Consider the following 22,103-nt stretch of genomic DNA (forward strand, 5'->3'; position numbering starts at 1 on the left):
TTGACATTTATCACATCTTTTCACTAACTCACTTGCATCCTTGTAAAGAGTGGGCCAATAGAAACCACAACTAAACACTTTGGTTGTCGTCCTCGCTCCACCATGATGACCAACATAAGGCGAAGAATAACAAGCCCCAAGAATTTTACCTTGTTCTTCTCCCAGTACACATCTTCTAATCACCCCATCCGTATAAATTCGAAAGAGGTATGGTTCATCCCAATAATAATCTTAACAATCCCGTTTGAGCTTCTTCCTTTGGTTTGAAGAGTACTTATCCGGGATGATTCCACACACAAGGCAATTTGCTAGATCCGCGAATCATGGCACATCTTTCATTGAAATAGCCAAGTGTTGCTCATGGGGGAAGGAGTCATTGATTTCAAAGCCATCATGCGTCCTCCCCTCCTCCTCCATACGAGACAAGTGGCCCGCCACTTGGTTTTCCCTACCTTTTCTATCTTGGATGTCAATATCAAACTCTTGCAACAAAAGCACCCATCTCATCAACCGAGCTTTGGAATCTTTCTAGCTCATAAGATAACGAAGCGCGGCATGATCCGTGTGGACAATAACTTTTGCACCAATTAAATATGGGTAGAACTTCTCAACTGCAAACACAAAGGCAAAGAGCTTTTTCTCCGTAACGGTATAATTGACTTGGGCACTATTCATTGTCTTACGAGCATGGTAGACCGGATGAAAAATATTGTTGATGCATTGCCCCAAAACAGCCCCAACCGCTACATCACTTGCATCACACATGAGTTCAAAAGGGACACTCCAATTTGGAGTAGTGATGATGGAGTAGTTGTCAACTTGAACTCTAACTATTCAAAAGATCTCATGCAATCATCATTGAAGTTAAACTTAGCATCCTTCTCAAGAAGCTTGTACAACGGGTTCACCATTTTAGAAAAATCTTTGATGAAGCGCCGGTAAAACCCCGCGTGGCCTTAGAAACTCTGCACACCTTTCACCAATGGTGGAGGTGGAAGTATAGAAATCACCTCAATTTTTGCCTTGTCAACTTTAATTCCATTCTTTGAGATCTTGTGGCCAAGGACAATGCCCTCCTCGACCATTAAAATGTCATTTCTCCCAATTGAGCACCAAATTTGTTTCTTCACACCGTGCCAATACTTTATCCAAATTTGGAAGACAATCCTCAAAAGAATCTCCAACCACCGAGAAATCACCCATGAAAACTTCAAGGTAGTCAACCACCATGTCCGTGAAAATAGCCATCATACACCTTTGAAAAGTCGCCGGTGCATTGCACAAACCAAATGGCATCCGCTTGAAAGCAAAAGTACCATAGGGACATGTAAATGTTGTTTAATTTTGATCCTTCAGAGCAATAAGAATTTGGTTGTAGCCCAAATACCCATCAAGGAAGCAATAGAAAGCACGGTCGGCCAATCTATCGAGCATGTGATCTAAGAAAGGAACTGGAAAGTGATCCTTCCTTGTGACTTTGTTGAGCTTGCGATAGTCCACACACACTCTCCAATCAGTCACAGTTCTTGTAGGAATCAACTCATTCTTGTCATTGGTGACCACTATCATTCCCCCCTTCTTTGGGACACGTTGAACCAGAGAAATCCACAAACTATCGGAGATGGGATATATAACACCGGCATCCAACCACTTGATAATCTCCTTTTTGACAACTTATTGCATAGCCTCATTGAGTCTCCTTTGATGTTTAATAGATGGGTTGGAACCATCCTCCAAGTTGATTTTTGCATGCAAAATGCGGGGCTTATTCCCTGAATATCTGCCAAGGTCAACCCAAATAGCCTTATTCCTCTTTTGTAGCACCGCAAAAGTGGAATCTACCTGCACGTTAGTCAAACAAGAGGAAAGAATAACTGGTGAATTAGAATAAGGAACAAGAAATTCATACCGAATATGTGGAGGCAACGTCTTCAACTCCAAGGTAGGAGGCTCTTCCAAAGAAGGCTTTGTAGGAGGAGTTGTCCTATTTTCGAGATCCAAGGACAATTTTCGGGGTGCATAGTTATACGACCCCATTCCTTGCAATGAGTTTACACATTCCATGAAGCCATCCATCTCGTCATCATCAAAGTTGAGCAAGATGGCCTCCAATATATCACCCACATTGATCATAGCACTTATTTCATCAACAATAACATCGGTCACCAAGTCCTCAAAAGTGCACACCTCATTGCTATTCGGTTGCCGCATGGACTTACACACATGGAAAACCACTTTTTCATCACCAAACCGGAATGTAAGTTATCCGGCCTCAACATCACAAAGAGCCTTCCCCGTAGCATGGAAAGGTCTCCCAAGAATAATCGGTACCTCGTAATCAACTTCACAATCTAGAATGACAAAATCCGCCGGAAGAATGAATTGATCAACATGAACCAAGACATCTTCAATCACTCCCGAAGGTCTCTTCATAGTACGATCATCCATTTGCAATCTCATAGAGGTGGGGCTTGGTTGCACAATTCCCAACATCTTCAAAACCGAATAGGGAATAAAATTGATACTTTTCCTAGGATCACAAAGAGCTTTAGCAAACTCGGCACTTCCAGTTGTACAAGGAATCATGAAGGCATCGAGATCCTCCAACTTAGGAGCCATTGAATGCACAATTGCACTCACTTGATGAGTGACTTTGATAGTTTAAAAATTCATTGACCACTTCTTTGTTACAAGTTCCTTCATAAACTTGGCATAACCGGGAATTTGCTCCAAAGCTTCAACTAATGGCACATTGATTGAGAGACTCTACATCATTTGAATGAACTTCTTGAATTGGTTCTCGCCATTTTGCTTGGCAAGTCTTTGAGGGTATGGAGGTGGAGGCTTAGGAAATGGTGCCTTAGCCTTTTGCACTATCGGTTCCGTATGTCAATAATATGATCCCTAGATGAGTTCACCTCCTCTTGATTCTCTTCCACACTATCATCAATATCAATCTGAACCTCATCATTAGGTTGCACCACATTGTTCGGGATCTCCTCTTCTTGCACCACTTGCTCATCATCCACAAGTTGCCTTTGATTTGAGGTGGGTGTATTCCCCCCTCTTCCACTTCTTGTATTAATGGCCATGGCATGCCCCGTGTTGTTTCCACCCTTTGGGTTTACTACCATGTCACTTGGTACTGCCCCCTTAGGATGAGAATTTAGAGCTTGGGAGATTTGCCCCATTTGAACTTCTAAGTTTCGAATTGATGTGTTGTGTGAGGAAAGTTGGGCATACGAATCGGCATTATTTTCCATCATTTGATTGAACATATTCTCAATACGCCCTATATCATTGTTTGAAGAACTTGGACCATGGGAAGGATAAGGAGGCAAGTTGTTCGGTTGTTGATACATCAGGGGCCTTTGAAAACCCAACCCCCAGCCGCCTTGATTGTTGTTCTTCCGCCTTGGTTGTTACCCCCCCCCCCAATTTACTTAATTATTTCCACTCCAATTTTCTTGATTGTTGTTGTTCTGCCAATTTCCTTGACTGATGCCACCACTCCAATTTCCTTGATTGTTAGAATTCCAATTGCATTGATTGTTTTGAGGTCGCCATTGTTGTTGGTTTGGGCCTGGGAAGTTGTTTCTTTGCCCTTGAAAATTATTCACATATTGCACCTCCTATTCTTGTTCATTATAGGAATCATCTTGATCGAATCCATTATCCTCTTGCACATAATTCTCCACTCGATTTTGCACTTGTGGACCCTTGGTCCTTCTCTTATTTACCGTAATGTTCACCCCTTCCATAGCATTGCCTTGCTTATGATTTTTCACTTGATGAAGTTGAGCCTTTACTAGTTGATTCATGGTGGTAGTTAATTCAGAAATGGCTTGCCCATGGTCATGAAACTCTTTGTGAAGGTGGATCATGTTCGGATCAGCTTGTGGAACATTAGCCCGGGATTGCCACGCCGATGATGTTTCCGCCTTTTCATCCAAAATCTCACACGCCTCCGTATAAGGCATAGTTATAAAGTTCCCACCTTCGGATCAGCTTGTGGAACATTATCCCGGAATTTCCACGCCGATGATGTTTCCGCCTTTTCATCCAAAATCTCACACGCCTCCATATAAGGCGTAGTTATAAAGTTCCCACTGTCAAGTTGATTCACTACACATTGGTTGGTTGTGTTAATCCCACGATAGAAGGTTTGTTGAATCATGTTTTCTATCATTTAGTTGTTCGGACATTCCTTGACCATTGTTCTATATCTCTCCCATATCTCGTGTAGCGCTTCATTCGGCTCTTGATTGAATGGCAAAATCTCATCTTGAAGTGTAGCCATATGCCCGGGAGAAAAGAACTTAGCAATAAATTTTTCCGCCAACTCATCCCAAGTATGAATGGAATGGTTTGGTAGTCGTTCCAACCAATCTAAAGCTTTCCCCCGTAGTGAGAAGGGAAAAAGCCTTAGCCTCAATTCATCCTCGGATATATTTGTTTGTTTGCTCCCCTAACAAGTGTCCACAAACCCCTTCAAATGTTTATATGCATTTTGACTTGGAGCACCGGTGAAGAAACCTCGTTGCTCTAGAAAAGTGAGCATCACATTGGTTATTTGAAAGTTGCCCGCCCTAATACGGGGAGGGACTATTTTACTAGCATACCCTTCATTGGGTAACACCCGGTGTGGAGCCACTCGTGGTGGAGGTGGGGGTGGAGCGAGAACATTGTCATGAGGAGCCTGGCCTCTTCTATTGGCTTGAGGTTCGGGCGGAACCTCATCGACTTGTTCATCCTCGATGTCCACATCCCCCAAAGGCATATTTCAGAGTTCATTATTTGCCGCCATGATTATACCTAGAATTGTTTCAAACACGTTAGTAACACGGAAGGAAAAGAAGATATTCGAAAAAACAAACCCAAATATATAGCTAATACCATTTTAACTCCCCGACAACGGCGCTAAAAATTGATGACGTCCACAACACACCTCACTAAGAGATATGATATGGCCGTATGCAATAATAATTACCCAACTGGAATCTAGGGTTGAATCCACTAGGAGTTATGAGGGGTGTTAGGGATATATATTTGCAACAAGCAAATGGATTATCTAAGATTGCACTTCCACAATAGAGTTTTGTTTTCTACTTCTACAGTTACTCTAATAAATGCAGGCTAAAGGAAATAGACTAAAGATAAATGTTTTTGAGGTTTTTCCAAATAGTTTAAATACCTAGGGCTGTGACCATAACATAGGTGTTTGCCTAATGGGATAAAGACGTTAATGCTTGTTTTGTTGATTGGGGTGTATTATAACTCTCAACTCTACGGTACTCACTTAATACCTCTCGGTCAGAGAGTGATTTTGCCAAATTTGGCTTTCTCAAATCCAAATGGGTATCAATTAGAACAGTTGATATGAGCTCAAGTCGGGTCCTTACTATCTCTAGTTTGAACCCTTTAATTGGGTTAATCAATCTCTCAATTAACCCAATTCCTTGTTAGCTAAGTTATCATAGATTAGGTCCCTCTTTCTCAAGAGAGACAAAGTCAAGTAGGCATGACTCAATATTTGCAACCATTAATTCTACAATTGAAGCATAAACTAAGCTAAATAATCAATATCCAATCATAAACAAACATTAAATTAATCACCCATAAGATTTGCACACTAGTATTGTGTCACAACCCTAGTAAAAGTCTAGCTACTCATAATAGAAATCGCAGAAAATAGAGAACAAAAACTAATTAAACTCATAATAGAAGATTAAAATGATGAAATCTAATGTTAAAATACTCAAATAAGCTAAAACTTCCTAAAATAGTAAAATGAAACGGCTACAGCAGCTTTAGATATTCAAACGCGACCAAATTTTGTGAAACTAGTCTATTTATACAGGGCCCAAAATCACGGACAAAAATGCCCCTTGGGAGGTTCTGCGGCCGCACAATTTAATGTGCGGTCCGCAGAGTTCTTCAGCTAGCAGGAATGTAAGTTCTGTGGCTGCACTTTTTTGGACTGCGGCCGCAAGGTAATCTTCTGTGGCCGTACAATTCTTGTGCAGTCCACACTTCATAAGGGATTCAGGACTTGGTCTTTTTTGTATATTCTCTGAACGTTGAATCTGTTAGTGAAAGCGCAGTTCTGCAGCCGCACAATTCATGTGCGGTCCGCACATGTTGAAAGTCATGTTGGGGTTTCCTTCTTGGTTTGCGGCCACTGATGGAATTCTGCGGTCAGTAATTTCTTCTGCGGCGGCAGAATTCCTTCTACGGACCGCACATCGATTCTTCTATGCCCTTTATTGCCTTGTGCTTCAGAAGGCTCTTTTTTGAGTCGGAATTCATCATGGGAGACCAAACTTCTAGCATTCCTGCAATTTGCATGATTTCATTAATTTTGGAAGCACAATTCGATACTTTCGGACTAAGACAAGAGCAAAAAGGTGCTAATAAGCAGACAAAAATCCGTACTTATCAAATATCAACAATAACAATGAATGAAAAATTCTTAACAAGAAGGATATCTTACCAATTATCACCTTCGCTTCAAAATGATACGTCTACCACAACTTCAATACCAATAACTAAACAATAAGAAAGATAACGTGTAACTACGAACCAAATACCATTAACTTACAATGGAAGGAATATCATGACTTCAAATGAGAAAAATAACAACGATAGAGATAATTAGTAACAATGACTTCAAATAATGATAATTGACAATGAAAGAGATAACACATACAATGGCTTCAAGTAATGATAATCAATAATGAAAGAGATGGCACATATCAATTAAAGGGGCAACAAGTTCAACCAAAGCGTGAGAGCAATTTACCAAGTAGGATGTAGAACAAGTGTTATATAAATCAATTAGGGCATGTAAGGATAGACAATTGATGTAAGCTCAGAATGGAATCATTTTTGAAAGTACATAAAGTAAGTTAATTATTTTACTTTGGAGGTTACAAATATTTAGGTTCGTGAATAACAATAGCCAGGAAAGTTGGAAAGCTTAGAAGCTAAATGAAAAATAAATTTCATCGAAAGTCGATTAGTTTGGAATGTTATAACATGCACTTTGGGTTGAGACTAGGGTTCTTAACATGATAAGGAGGTTATGTTATGAGTTATTTTAGTCGTATTATAGTCTTGTGTTACGTTTTGAAGTCAAGCGAGTTGTGGAACAAAAGTTGGCTAAGGTCATCACAAGTTACATTCATAATGTGTTGAACATTAGGTCAAATGTAGCAGAGCGTTTCTCATAACATACTTGGAAGTACAGGATGCTCCACACATCAAATTGAAGATCTACGAGTCTAGTTTCTAACGCATTACACCATTTATCGATAAGACATTGGAGTAGAGAGATATTTGCATTTTTGCGAGACTGTGCAAGCAGCTCCCAATGGGACCCACTTAGGCGGTGGTCGACCTACTTCACTTTAAAAACGATTTGGACGACTTATTTTCTCATTTTTAGACCCAAACTCATCCTACACTCCTCCTAAACAGATAATATAAGGGTTTGATGTGATTACACCACATTTCAACATCAAAAGTTAGTTCTAGTGAAGAACAACACCTCTTTGAGGTTGTGTTGTCATTGAGGATAATTGTGGGCTGTGTTTGGCTAAAATTTTAAGTGTTTGCTATTGGATAAGGTGATTATAATATCCTACTAATTTTGCTTAATATTTCTTGTTTTTTGGTTAAGTTGTTAGGATGATAAACTAAAAGATAATACTTGGATTAGCTTGAGATGTTGTGGTTCTTGATGGATCGATTTGAAAGTTGCTCTTATGGACTTTAAGTGGCTGGAAATTATGGTAAATAAGTTGGCTATGATATTTTTAGTATGATTATGTTAGTTTACATATCAATCATGTTGAGGAAATTGGTAACTAGAAAAGAAATGGCTATAAAACACTTGGAAGTTGTCCACAGTGATATTATGTTGTGTTAGGCTATTTCGGGTAGCTTTGAAATTGAGTACAAGGTTGGAAATCCTTAAAAAGGTGTTGGTTATTATACTGGATATGTTACTAAGTTCAAGAATAAATAATAATGGGGTTGAAGGGTGCTAAAGGGATTCAATCCAAGCTTGTCGCTCGTCGTGATATGTTGATGACTTGTTAATGAAATATTTTTTAGCCTATTGTTGATGTTGTTCTTATTGTATTTCTCTAGTTGTTGTTGTTGGTATATGGTATTGGATGAGTCCCTTGTTACAGGGGAGATGCTGCCCAAATTTACATAAACGAGCTACTAGTTTAAGTTGTGGACTTAGCCTTTACTCATCACTGATTTTGAATCTCCTTATGCTATGGTAGATTGAGTTGAGTTGTTTGTCGAACTGCTTGGAAAGGTATTAAGGACTCAATGGAGTTAAGGTATGATAAGGCTATCCTTTCTTTCCTTTTGGTATGATCCATATGATACAAACGAAACACGCAAACGTGGAACTTTCTCAAATGACTCTATTCTTAGAAGTACTAGGGGTGCCTATGTTCTTTATTCCCCATGTGTCCTATTATTATATCGTCTATTCATGAGTCTCAGAAAATACGTAAGTTGATAAAGTTTATTTCATGATATTAACTAAAGGTATATTGATCTTATGACATCCCGAGAGATCTTATTGACTTACTTCTTATGCATGCATTCATTTATACTTGTACATTGATCCATGACCAGATGGCGTTATATACATGTATATTATATGTATATGGGGTGTGGGGAAAGGTTACGGCGTTATATATGCACCACCACCGGATCAGTTGGTATACGTTGATGATTTTGCCCACAGAGACCGAGATGATGTGATGGGATGCCCTCAGAGGCTTGATGATATTATGTACGCATATACCTATGCATGATATGATATTTATACGTCCCTTTTTCCTGGGGATACTGCATTTCATGCCTGCAGGTCTCGATAGAAAGGTTGATAGTCCTCCTAGTAGGCTATCAGCTCAGCGAAAAGTGTTGGTGCGCTCCACTTGCTCCGGAGTTGCCTATATGGTCAGTATGGTTTGGACATGTATTGATTGGTATGGCGCGGCTACACCAGCACCAACAACTCTTCCACAAGACAACAAGAGGAATAATGATCCGAACCTCGTCCGAAACTCACCCAGGTCACTCGGGACCCCGTCCAAATACACCAACAAGTCCCATAACATAACACAGACCTGCTCGAGGCCTCAAATCACACCTAACAACATCAAAACGACGAATCGCACCTCAATTTGAACTTGATGAACTTTGAACTTTTCAACTTCCATTACTCGTGTCGAAACATAGCAAATCAACCTGGAATGAACCCAAATTTTGCACACAAGTCCCAAATGACATAACAAAGTTATTCCAATTCCATAAATCACAATCGGAATCCTATATCCACAAAGTCAACTCCCGGTCGAACTTATGAACTTTCCAAACCTTCAAATTTCCAATTTCTACCAATTTGTGCTGAAACCTTCTAGAAACATCTAAATGCAAATCCGGGCATACACCCGAGTCCAAGATCACAATCCGGACCAAACGTGACCATTAAAACTCCAATTCGATGTCAAATACTAAAAAGTCAAACTTGGTCAACTCTTCCAATTTAAAGCTCCCTAGTTGAGAATTATTCTTCCAAATCAATTCCGAATAACCTGAAAACCAAAGCCGACGATTCACACAAGTCATAATACATCATACGAAGCTACTCATTCCCTTAAACTACCAAGCAAAGTGCAAATGCTCAAAATGACCGGTCGGGTCGTTACATCCTCCCCCACTTAAACATACGTCCGTCCTGGAACGAGCCCAGAGTTATTCCAAAGCCGCCAAACCACCGTGTAACCTTACCATGCATATAACCGGGGGTGATCCCATGTACCCTATCCTATATAAGCCTAACGACAAAACATAACTGAAAATCCTTAATTCAACCTTAGCCAGTAAGCCTTAGAATCCAATTTTTTTCCAACATTTGGAATTTACTATAAGACCCGACCTTCGCATCTACACACTGTATAAGTCCGAACAAGCTGTATCAAACCATAACCATGACCCAAGACACAATCATAGGATATACCACATAACTCGAATACTCATAGCAACAACTTCCAACAAAAATAGATGCTCGATGACCAACCCGACACCTGTAATAAACCTCATATCAAATAAAACTTCGTTCTAAAACCTTTGTACACTGTAGATGATGAAAGAACACGCTGAAAACCATAACCATTCATTAGATCAACAAGTCATTGAGATCCATCTCCTTTGTCAAGAAATAAAGCCAATTTCTAAGTCGACTTCCGATATTATCCTTCCAAATATACCTCAATCATATCCAATAGAACCCATTCTAGGTCCGACGAACTCATCTTATCAAATACAGCCGCCCTACTGACATGCCACACCAATACAACCTTAAGCCAAAAACTATGCAATTCATGCACCATAACGCAATGCTCAGAACCCATCACACACCGTAGAACCAAAATACATGAATCTAACACAAAGGATCATATCCTAACATAACTTTGTTGCAATGCGTGACCCCATCCAAATAGTGGTCCATATGAAATACCTCAAGCCACCCTGCTCAAATCAATAGCCATGCGCAACTCAACATCAAGTACCCATGGTGCATGACCATAACCACGGAGAAGTAAATGACACAATGCCACCCAAACCCGAAAGAACATAACCAATGCGCAATCAATCATGCATTACCCAAATACCTATCTCGCTCAATTTTTGCTATAAGGCCCCAATAGAACCACACCATGTGTGCATATAACCAACAAGCCACAACTCTTCGTAGCAAAGAAAGGTAATACATAGAACGTATCAGATATAAATAAAATCAATTCTAACCGAATGACACATCCCTCAACAATAGCAGTCCGGGGTCAACAAAGTCGACCCGGTGTAGAATACACATCCTCATTGGGCCTACTAATGGGCTCCCAATTAACTCCACTCATCCATAAATAGCTAAATAACCCTCCAAAGGTCCATAGTGACCTAACCATAACACATACCATCCTCTGACTAGCTTTGGCCATACTTTCATAGTCCACAACCACGAAACAATCCGCTCCTGAGAACTCCAAGTCTCCAAATCCATAGAACACACGAATAACCAAATCTGGTCCCAGCTCCACCGCCCGAATGTCTAACACATCTCTCATACACGATCATCCCACGAGGAATACTTCTCTAATTCTTTCGTGCCATATAGCAATATCTTAAAATCAGCAGTCGATCAACCAAGAGAGTGTCACTATACCAATGAAGTATCCATAAATCAAAACACAATGAGCCTTCTAAAATGTACACTCTCCTCCAGCAATACCAAATAGTAATATCATTTACCTAGTCATCTGAAACCGTCCATGCTACCTACGAATTCTTGACCTTCCCTTCAAAACTGAATTGTGACCTTGCACACGATCTTAATCCCACACAACACACCGCATCAATCATGCCATCATATGAAAAGTATGAGAATCTCATAATCAACTCCGAGTCACCAGCAGAACATATACCGGATCAGTCAGAAACATTCCGTTAGATCCCATCCAGGAGAAAATCACAATACGCAACATGCTCTTCATGCCGGTAGGAAATATACACCTCGAACTCTTGTAGAAACCATTGAGAACTCTTTGGAATCCATTTGTACATAACGAAGCTATCAGAACCGAGCCCCTCTAACTCAACCAACCCACGTAGGTCGTCAAAACCCAAGAGCATTGCCATGAAACTCCTGTAAAGACTCACCGCATCATAAGTACCCCAAAGAACCGATCGTATCCATTACTGAGCTAATCCAACCTACTATCAAGTTGTACTATTTCTCCGAGTTCCTTTCGAATTACCCTTAAGTTGACACTTCTTCTTGCCACTACGCCACGATCCTTAACCAAAACTCACCCCATGAGATCAGAGCATAAAACCACACCGCCCTAAGGCCCATAAGCTGTTGAATTTCATCTTGAGCACCCCAAAGCACCACAACCGATACACCCACTCTAAAGAGACCTTATGTGAATCTAAAATTGTTTCCTTCACCTCCTTGATACTGAAGTGTATAATCCATAATGATATAAAAATACCATGAGTCCCGATACCATCCAATGTAAATCTTAGGTTCTACCTATATACAAATTTGGAAAACTCTCAATTGCTACATATAAACCTTGAACCCACTAGAACCTTCTCGGGAGTCATTTACTCTGCTCACATCTCAATTGCACCGCCCAAACGGGCTGAGTGACCTGTGCCCCATTAGCAAAACAACACCCAAAGAAGTAACCCATGCCTCTAAACAACCGAGTAAACCCTCACTCCATGCACACTACATCCACCACGAATAGAAAACTCAAATCATTCCACGATTTCCATATACCTATAAAGTGTAATACATCACGCATCCCGAAACTCCTTACTTAAGTCAACCTCAAAACCGATCTCTGCAAGTCATAACTGATTCAGAAGTATACCTCAGACTGAAACCAATACAACACATAACTGTGCAATCAAATCATCGATAGAAGACTCCCCCATTTGGCTCAAAACCATATCACAAAATACTCGATAACTCATAATACCCCTACTCTATTACTGACATGATCCTGCACCAAATTTCAACTCAATCCTTCATAAGCTCATGTAACACAGATCATGTAATATCTAAAATTATCTGCAAATTTTGCATTCATCCTCGTGACGGTCAGGTCAACTATTACAACTGATCCAAACTCGGATCACACAAACATAACCCGCTGGTGGAAAAGAAAGCCTCCAACATCATAAATATAACACATCCTCAAGTCCTCCAAACTGGCCCATCACCAGCACACCGAAATCACATCTCACACCTGATCCATGAATCATAAGCCGTCGATGCACTGCTGATACCGAGCGCTCACGTACGCATACGAATAGGTGGAAGGAATTCAAAGAGTTATGTTTCAACTGAATCAATTCCGCACGATAAGGAAAATAAGATGGGAAGTTTATCCTAAATGCCATATAGCCTCTCGAATATAGGTGTGGATGTCATCGTACCGATCCGCAAGACTCTACTAGACACTTGCTCATGATTTATAAAAACTATGAACCTAGAGCTCTGATACCAACTTGTCACGACCCAAAATCCAACTAGTCGTAATGGCACCTAACCCAACCAGCTAGTTAAGCCAATTGACAACTATCCAATTCAAATAAAATTTAATGAGACAATTAAATAAAAGCAAATATCTGAATCTTATACATTCCCTAAGAACGGGAAGTACAAATCATCGAAATATACATAAATAGATTTTTATGAATCTAAGGCTACCATGGACAAGAGGCAGCTACAACCGGAACACATGTACATCTTCAATTACATCTCACATCGATCACAACAACATCAGCATCCAACATCTGCATGTAAGGTGCAGAAGTGTAGTATGAGTACAACCGACCCTATGTACTCAATAAGTAACAAACCTAACCTTAGGTTGAAAGTAGTGATGAGCTGGAACAAAGGTCGGAGTACAACACCAATAGCCAACAACAGTTCATAAAATAATGAAAGTAATAAAAGGAATAACTCAGAGATATAATGTTTGACTCGTTCACAGTTCCAGAAATATAGGCCTACTTTTCAAGTATATCAGTGAAAACACAAATCTTTTATAGAAATCGCCAAAAAATATGAGTATGTTTGAAAACTGTGATTTTTCCAAAAAATCCTTTCAACAATAAATAAGATGTTTCATTTTCCAGATAGCAAGAGTGAAATACGTCTCTATTCCTGTATGTCAATATGTGTGCGAAGTCATGAATGACGTGGTACCGTACATCGTGAGAAAAATACATCTCTATGTTTGTATGTCAAGTGTGCATGTCAAATGTAATGTATCTCAGAGATGAACTCGTGTACTTACACTCTTAGAGTAGTCAATCTCACTGTCTCACATTTTCACTCATCATGCTCAATCACTCAACACGCTCGGTCACTCAGTACTGTATATGGCCAATACAGCCCAGGGAAGATCCATCCCATATATATAAATCCACCGCGCTCACTGGGGGTGTGTACAGACTCCGGAGGGGCTCCTTCAGCCCAAGCGCCATAATCCTCACGGACAACTCACATGCTACACTGAAAAATCGCTTTCTATAGTATCAATATTAGGATCCGCACAGAAAACTCATGTGCTATAGTATTAATATCCTCTCAATCAGGCCCTCGGCCCCACTCAGTCATCAATCTCTCCAGTCTCTCGGGCTCACAATTCCATGAAACTAGCCCAAAATGATGATATGATGTGTCAATAAATAGTTACAGAGACTGGGATATGTGATGAAATGAATGAACATGACTGAGTATGAAATCGCAATTTAAACAAATTATTCAACAACATAAATGACCTCAGTGGGTCCCAACAGAATAAGCATGAAGTCTAGACACAGTGTATAACATGGATCACAACTCAATAGCTCTAGTATGTAGAGATTTCATAGTTATAGATAAGATCAGGTAACTGCAGAGTACCACAGGAATAACGGAGTCACAATTCACATGGTGCACGCCTACACGCCCGTCACCTAGCATGTGCGTCACCTTAACACCAAACACATAACATGTAATTCGAGGTTTCATACCCTCAGCACCAAGTTTAGAAGTGTTACTTACCTTGAACAAGCCAAATCCAATGCCGAGCAAGCCAAGCGATGCTCCAAAAATGCTATCACGCGCGTACCGACCTACGAAAGGCTCGTAACTAGCCAAAAGCAACTCAAATACATCAAATAAAGCCCAAGGAAACAATTCCAATTGATAAAGGTCGAATTCTTAATTAGAAGCCCAAAATTGACCAAAAAGTCAAAACCCGGGCCCGCACCTCGGAACCCAACAAAACTCAAGAAAATCCAACAACCCATTCAATTACGAGTCCAATCATACTAGTTTCACTCAAATCCGACTTCGAATCGATGTTCAAAACTAAAAACTCACTCTAGGAAAGTTTAGGCTAAAACCCCCAATTTCTCTTTAAAATTCACAATCCATTTACCAAAATGAAGATAGATTCATGAAATATAATAAAAATCAAGAGTAGAACACTTATCCCAATCCTTGTGATGAAAATGTCTCCAAAAACCGTCTTAATCCGAGCCCCTAATCTCAAAATATTATAATCGAACCAAAACCTCGAAATATAAAGAATCTGCCCAGCGAATTCCGCATTTGCGATCAAATCATCGCATCTGCGACCACCACTTCTGAGGTAAATGTTTCGCTTTTCCGATGAACCCTGAACCAGTAGCTATCACTTCTGTGATTTCCTACTTGCTTCTGCAATCGCGCTTCTGCGCACAATGAACCGCATTTGCGGTCGCACAGGTGCACTACACAAATACGCTTCTGCAATCTTCCTCACCCAGCTCTCACCTCGCATCTGCGATGGACAACCCATATCTACGAAGTTGCTTCTGCGGCCAAGATTCCGCAGATGCAGCTACACCAACACCAACAACGTTTCCACAAGGCAATAAGAGGAAAAATGATCTGAACCTCGTCCGAAACTCACCCGGGTCACTCGAGACCCCATCTAAATATACAACCAAGTCCCATAACATAACACAGATATGCTCGAGGCCTCAAATCACATCTAACAACATCGAAACGATGAATCGCACCTCAATTCGAACTTGATGAACTTTGAACTTTTCAACTTCCATAACTCGTGCCGAAACATAGCAAATCAACCCGGAATGAACCCAAATTTTGCACACAATTCCCAAATGACATAACGAACTTAATCCAATTCCCGAAACCACAATCGAAATCCGATATCCACAAAGTCAACTCCCGGTCAAACTTATGAACTTTTCAACCCTTCAAATTTTTAATTTTTGCCAATTTGTGCTGAAACCTTCTAGAAACATCCAATCAGATGTCAAATACTAAGAAGTCAAACTTGGTTAACTCTTTTAATTTAAAGCTTCCTAGTTGAGAATCATTCTTCCAAATCAATTCTGAATAACCTAAAAACCAAAACCGACGATTCACACAAGTTATAATACATCCTACGGAGCTACTCATGCCCGTAAACTACCGAGCGAAGTGCAAATGCTCAATAAAATCGATCGGGTCGTTACAAAAATGTACCTGGAAGTTTAGCCTTTGAAAGCAAGCATCTAACTCTCTCAACTAGAGTTTTATTCATCCTTTCTGCCAATCCATTCAATTGAGGCATCTTGGGCGGAGTTTATTGATGATGAATTCATTGTTCTCTGCAATAGTTATCAAAAGACCACAATATTCACCATCATTGTCAGTGTGAATGCATTTTAATTTCTTCCCCGTTAGTCTCTTAGATAAGGCCTGAAATTCCTTGACCACGCCAAGTGCTTGATCTTTGGATTTCAAGGGATACACCCAAAGCTTGCGAGAAGGATCATCAATTAAGGTCACAAAATAAAGTCACCACCTTCTGAATTTACTTTAAAAAGACCATATAAATCAGAGTGTACTAGCTCCAATAATTCAGGCTTTCTTGAAGGAGGATAGATATGAAAGGAATACCTTTTTCTGTTTGCCATCTAAACAATGAATACGCCTTTTTAGCTTTACTTGTTTCACTCCAGATCGCAAACCTTTCTTAGCCAAACATGTAATCCCCATTTCACTCATATGATTCAGTCTTCCGTTCCAAATTCTGATAAAGTGTCACTTTCCACCATATTTATGGAGTCATTAAGAATAGAGCCCTGTGTCACATATAAATGAGAAGACTTGACCTTTCGAGCCACTACTAATGCTCCATTAGTGAGCTTCCATTGGCCATTAAATAGGGCATTATGGTAGCCTTCATCATCTAATCTTCCTACAGAGATCAAATTGAAAGGAAAGGCTGGAGCATGTTTGACATTCTGATGAACTACCGTTGAATCATTATTAGTTTTCAAATAAATTGTACCAACACCAAATACCTTAACTTCACTATCATTGCCCATCTTTAACACTCCAGAATCAACATGAATATAAGATGAGAAAAAGTCTTTTCTTGGTGTGACATGTGAGGTAGATCCACAATCTACTATCCAACTCGTCTCAAGGGATACCAAATTGATGACGTGTTCATCATAAGCAAAAATAAGGTCATCTCGAACAATAGTAGCAACATTGATCTAGTTATTTTCAACTTTCTTTCCTTCTCTACTATCTTTCTTCAACATGTGGCAGAACCTTTTGATATGTCCTTTCTTTCCACAGTGGTTGCAGGTAATATTATGGTATTAGGACCTTGACTTACTTCTTCTTTTACACCTATTCCTCTAATATCTTGTTCTACCTCTCCCCCGGTCTTCTGTAACCAAGATATCTGCTGATATTTTCTCCTTACTTCCTCATTCAACACACCACTTTTGGCATACTCCATAGTCACCTTACCACCAAAAACTGAATTTGTTAAAGAAACATGAAGAGGTTCGAAGAGTTTAGCAGAGTATTAAAAAGCCAAAGTCCTTGTATTTCGTCATCAAAATTAACTCCCATTCTAAACAGCTGATCAAGGTCGCCCTGAAAATTATTTATCTGATCAAGGATAGAGATGTCCCCTTGTATTTAAAGGTCATCAATTACTTTAGCAGGAATAACTAGTTTTTGAAGCATAAAGAGTATCTAGCTTTTCCTATAATGATCTCGCATGTGTTTCATTCACAATATGGTTGCAAACATTGTCTTCAACCCATTGTCATATATATATATATATATATATATATATATATATATATATCCATATACTTGCTGGTCCTCGAAATCCTAATCTTCATCGGATATAATTTCGGGTTTATGAGCTGCAAATATTGGTAGATTCATCTTCTTCACGAACAACAAATCTTTAATCTTGCTTCTCCAAACATTATAATTGCTCTCATTTAGACAAACCATATTGCTCATATTCGCCTCCATTCTGTAAGAACCCTAGATAAATAACCAAGGCTCTGATACCACTTTTATATCGAGGAAGATGCAAACCTGAATATAAAGAAGATAAAGAACACCAAATTTAGCGTGAAAAACCCTTCAAATCGAAGGTAAAAAACCACGGGACCACAAAGATCCAAAAATCTCTACTATAATAATAATAGAGTTACCAAAGTTCTCCAAATTAGTTTCACAACAAGTTCCAAATACGGAGCAACAATAGCAACAAGAGCAACAACAAATCAATTGAAGAAAGAGGAGAAGTCACAAAATAAAGCTGCTGTTCGGGGCACAATATCAGATGCTACGGGCTTCCAAACCATATCTTCACCATTCAAATTAAACATTTAGTAAAAATTTCTGCCTGATCCAACGGTTAACGAATTAAAAAACGTAATTTACGTTTGGTTGGTCGGAACAAAATCTACATCAAAACAAATACTTTTTCTTTTCTCATCCCTTTTGATGAAAGCTCTCTCAAAAACCACTTTTATATTCTAAAGTCTTTCAAAGACTTATACCAATGAGAATAGAACAATTCTCCAAGGTTTCTATATTTATAGATAATGAGTGGTACTTTCTCTTAAAGCCAAAACCAAGCGAAACATTTATAAGTAGCCATTTTTACAAATAATAAATTACATTCAGCGACAGATTCAAAAGTCAACGATATTTAGCTAGTAGATTCAGACGAAAATATTTCATTGACAAAAATATCCCTCTTGTGTTTATAAATGTTACGCGACATAACCCCATACCTCCTTCTATAGAATTTCGCGCCTCCTTCTGCAGATTCAAGTAAGCTCCCACAATTATTCTTCTCGTTCTTCAATTCTTCTGGAGATAATCTTCAATTCGTCTTGTTCCTGATTGAAATCATACCTGAAAATTGCTGGATTGTTGGATATTATGCTGAATTTCATATGAAAATCCTTTAGTTTCCAGTAATTTATTCTATGATTGACTGTGTAATATATGTGATTTAATTTTCAGTACTTTATGCTATGATTAAATATAGAAATATTTGTTTTGTCACGCCCCCAAAATCCCACCTGAGGTAGCTGTGATGGCACCTAGTTTCTAAGACTAGGTAAACCTAACATACAAGAAAATTGGACAAAAGTAATGACTAAGAATATTAAATAATACTAATAAGTCTCGTGATAACATCAATACCGGATTAAAAAAATCACAATATTTCTAAAAGCCCGTGAAACTGTGTCATAAGCTCTAAAACGTACACTAGAAGTGTCAAAATACAATACTATTTGATGTGAAAGTAAACAACAGAAAAAATAGTAGTAGAAGGTGACTCCAAGGCATGCTGGAGTCAAACAGGTATACCTTAAAGTCTCCGGAATATGATCAATTACTGGCATCCGGCACGAGCAGATGTACCTGGATCTGTACAAAAATGTGCAAAAGCGTGGCATGAGTACACCACAATGGTACCTAGTAAGTATCAAGCCTAACACCGGTAAAGTAGTGGCGAGGCCAGGTCAATACACTTACTAATCAAAAGAAAGCCTGAACATAATATAATATAATAACGGGAGATAAAGGTAATTAAAAGACAATAAAGCAATTTATTAACTTAGGGCTAACAACGTAAATAAAGAAACAAATGATAGTAAGAGAGTACTTCTAATCAGACAACAAGTTACCAATTGCAATCAAGCACTATGGAAAGGAATAAGGAAATAAGAACAATAACCGTTCAAATCATCAAACCTTTCCAGCATAGAATGTACAATAAGAATCATACCGAGGTACTATACCTCATATTGACATTTCACAAGTCACAATCACAATCTTCCCTTATACTACCACGTGACCCTTGCATTTATTTTAAAAATATTTTTCCTGAAATAGCTACACATGCTTTAGCCCCCGTATCTCACCGCGTGACTTCTGTAATTTCCTTACTAGCGACACGCGTATAAATCCCACCTTATCACGCTGCATGCACATCAACCCCAATCCTTATACCACCGCATTCACATCAATATTACAACACAATAATCAACTTTCACTACACGTGCCCAAATAGCACAACATTGCCAAAATCAACAATACCGATATTACCGCAACATATAGTATAAGGCTCAACCACAATGTATACAAGAGTCTCAAAATAACAAGATGAATGAGAAATACTCAACAAGGAAACATATCTCAATAATCAACAACTTCAACCACAATGTGTTAATAGCTTTCACGACTTCAACTTCAATAACTCAAAATTAAGGCATTCCCACGAAACAACAATTTTCAATTCAAGTGTATAACATCAACTTAACAATGAAAGAGATAGTATGAAATAGTAACTACGTGTAAATGCATGAGAATAACTCACACGAAGAGACATCATGTAATAACAACTCCAAATAATAATATTCAACAATAAAAGAGGTAACATAACAATAAGAGAGTTAACAACTTAAATAAGGCATATAAGAGCAAATTTGATAATAAAAGGTAGAACATGTGCTAACAACGTCAAATAAGGTATGTACGAGTAAACCAAACAATGTAAGATATAACATGATTTGACAATTTCAATTAAATGCATGAAGCCTAATAGTCTAAACTGGTCAAAATACTACATATGAGCCCATGTATACACTTGTCACCTCGTGTACACGTCATCCACATAATTCAAACAATATAATCACCCAAATCCTAAGGGGTAGTTCCCTCACTCAAAGTTAGGCAAGATACTTACCTCAACTAGGTCAAATAAGAACTGAGAAATAGCCTTTCCCTTAAAATCTACCTCCGCATGGCTCAAATCTAACAAAAAATGACTTAATATCATAAAACAATGCAAGAAAACCCAATTGTGATAGATAAAGCTATGCTCTTTACACAATTCACTAAAAGTCAACAAAAGTTAACCCTGGGCCCGCACGGTCAAAACCCAGGTCCAAGGGTAGATCCCGACTACCCATAGCCCCACGAGTCCATATATGTGTTTTATTTTTAAATCCGAGTCCAATTCGAATCTCATATCCCAAAATTTAATTTTTCAAAACGTAGATAAAATCCCTAAAATTTCTCTTTGACTCTCATAAATTTGATGTTAAATCTCACATATAATCCTGAAATATCGTTGAAAATTGATTAAAACTACTTACCCAATGATTGTAGGTAAAAATACCCTCTCCAAATCATCTCATATCGAATCTAGGTTTCTTAGATATAAAAATTGAGACCTAAATCCCGACTACGGACCCTTTTAATCAGCTACGGGCATCGCAAATGCGACCTTGAGTTTGAATTTTTTCGAAACCTCGCAATTGCGAAACAGGAATCCTAAATGCGAACCCTGACAGCCTCCACAGATGTCGCAACTGCGAAAAAGGCGAAGCAGCCTTCTTCGCAAAAGAGACGAAATGATTGCAAATGCGACCCAATCCGCACCTACATTGTTTTTGGAAATGCGAATGGGGAGTCGCATTTGCGAAATCTGACCTCCCTTGTTCTTTTTTCAATTGCATTGCTGGTGCTCACAATTGTGACAACAACAACACTATCACACCAGCAACCTAAAAATGAGTTCACTCGAAACCAAACATCCACACAACCATAAAAATATAATACAAACTAGCTCACATGATCAAAATACCAAAATAACACCTAGAACCATGAATCGGACATCAAAACGCATGAATTTCAAAAGGTCACTCAAGAACCTTTAGAATTGCAACCAACTCCAAATGACACCAGATTTCGCAGAGAAATTCTAAATGACATAACAGACCTATTACAAGTCCTAAAACAAATTTTCAAATCTCATAGCCAATAAGTCATCCTACAGTCAAACTTAGGGAAACTTCTAAAACTCAAATTGCCAACTTTTGGCAAAAGAAGGCAAATCAACCTAGGGACCTTCGAATTCGATTTTAGGCATACGTCTAAGTCCAAAATCACGATACATACCTATCGGAGCCATCAAAATACCATTCCGGGGTCATTTTTCAAAAAAGTCAAACGCCGATAAATATTATTAACTTAAGTTTCTAAGCTAAGAACCAAATGGTCCAAATCAACCCAAAGCCTCCCGAGAGCAAAATTAACCAACCCCAAAGGTCATAAAACCACAAATACATATGTGTGAAGCATCAAGAGGGGAAATGGGAAGAAA

At 38.9% G+C, this 22,103-nt stretch overlaps 1 protein-coding gene across 1 annotated transcript; it reads right to left on the minus strand.

Annotated features, from left to right (window-relative positions):
• Positions 1 to 2,262: 2,262 nt before the first annotated feature.
• Positions 2,263 to 2,619, minus strand: LOC138910077 (uncharacterized). Its single transcript, XM_070201299.1, has one exon. The coding sequence runs from the start codon at positions 2,617 to 2,619 to the stop codon at positions 2,263 to 2,265; it is 357 nt and encodes a 118-aa protein (XP_070057400.1).
• Between the last annotated feature and the right edge of the window lie 19,484 nt (positions 2,620 to 22,103).

This window comes from Nicotiana tomentosiformis, chromosome 4 (genome assembly GCF_000390325.3).
Source record: "Nicotiana tomentosiformis chromosome 4, ASM39032v3, whole genome shotgun sequence".
Classification (NCBI taxonomy): Eukaryota; Viridiplantae; Streptophyta; class Magnoliopsida; order Solanales; family Solanaceae; genus Nicotiana; species Nicotiana tomentosiformis.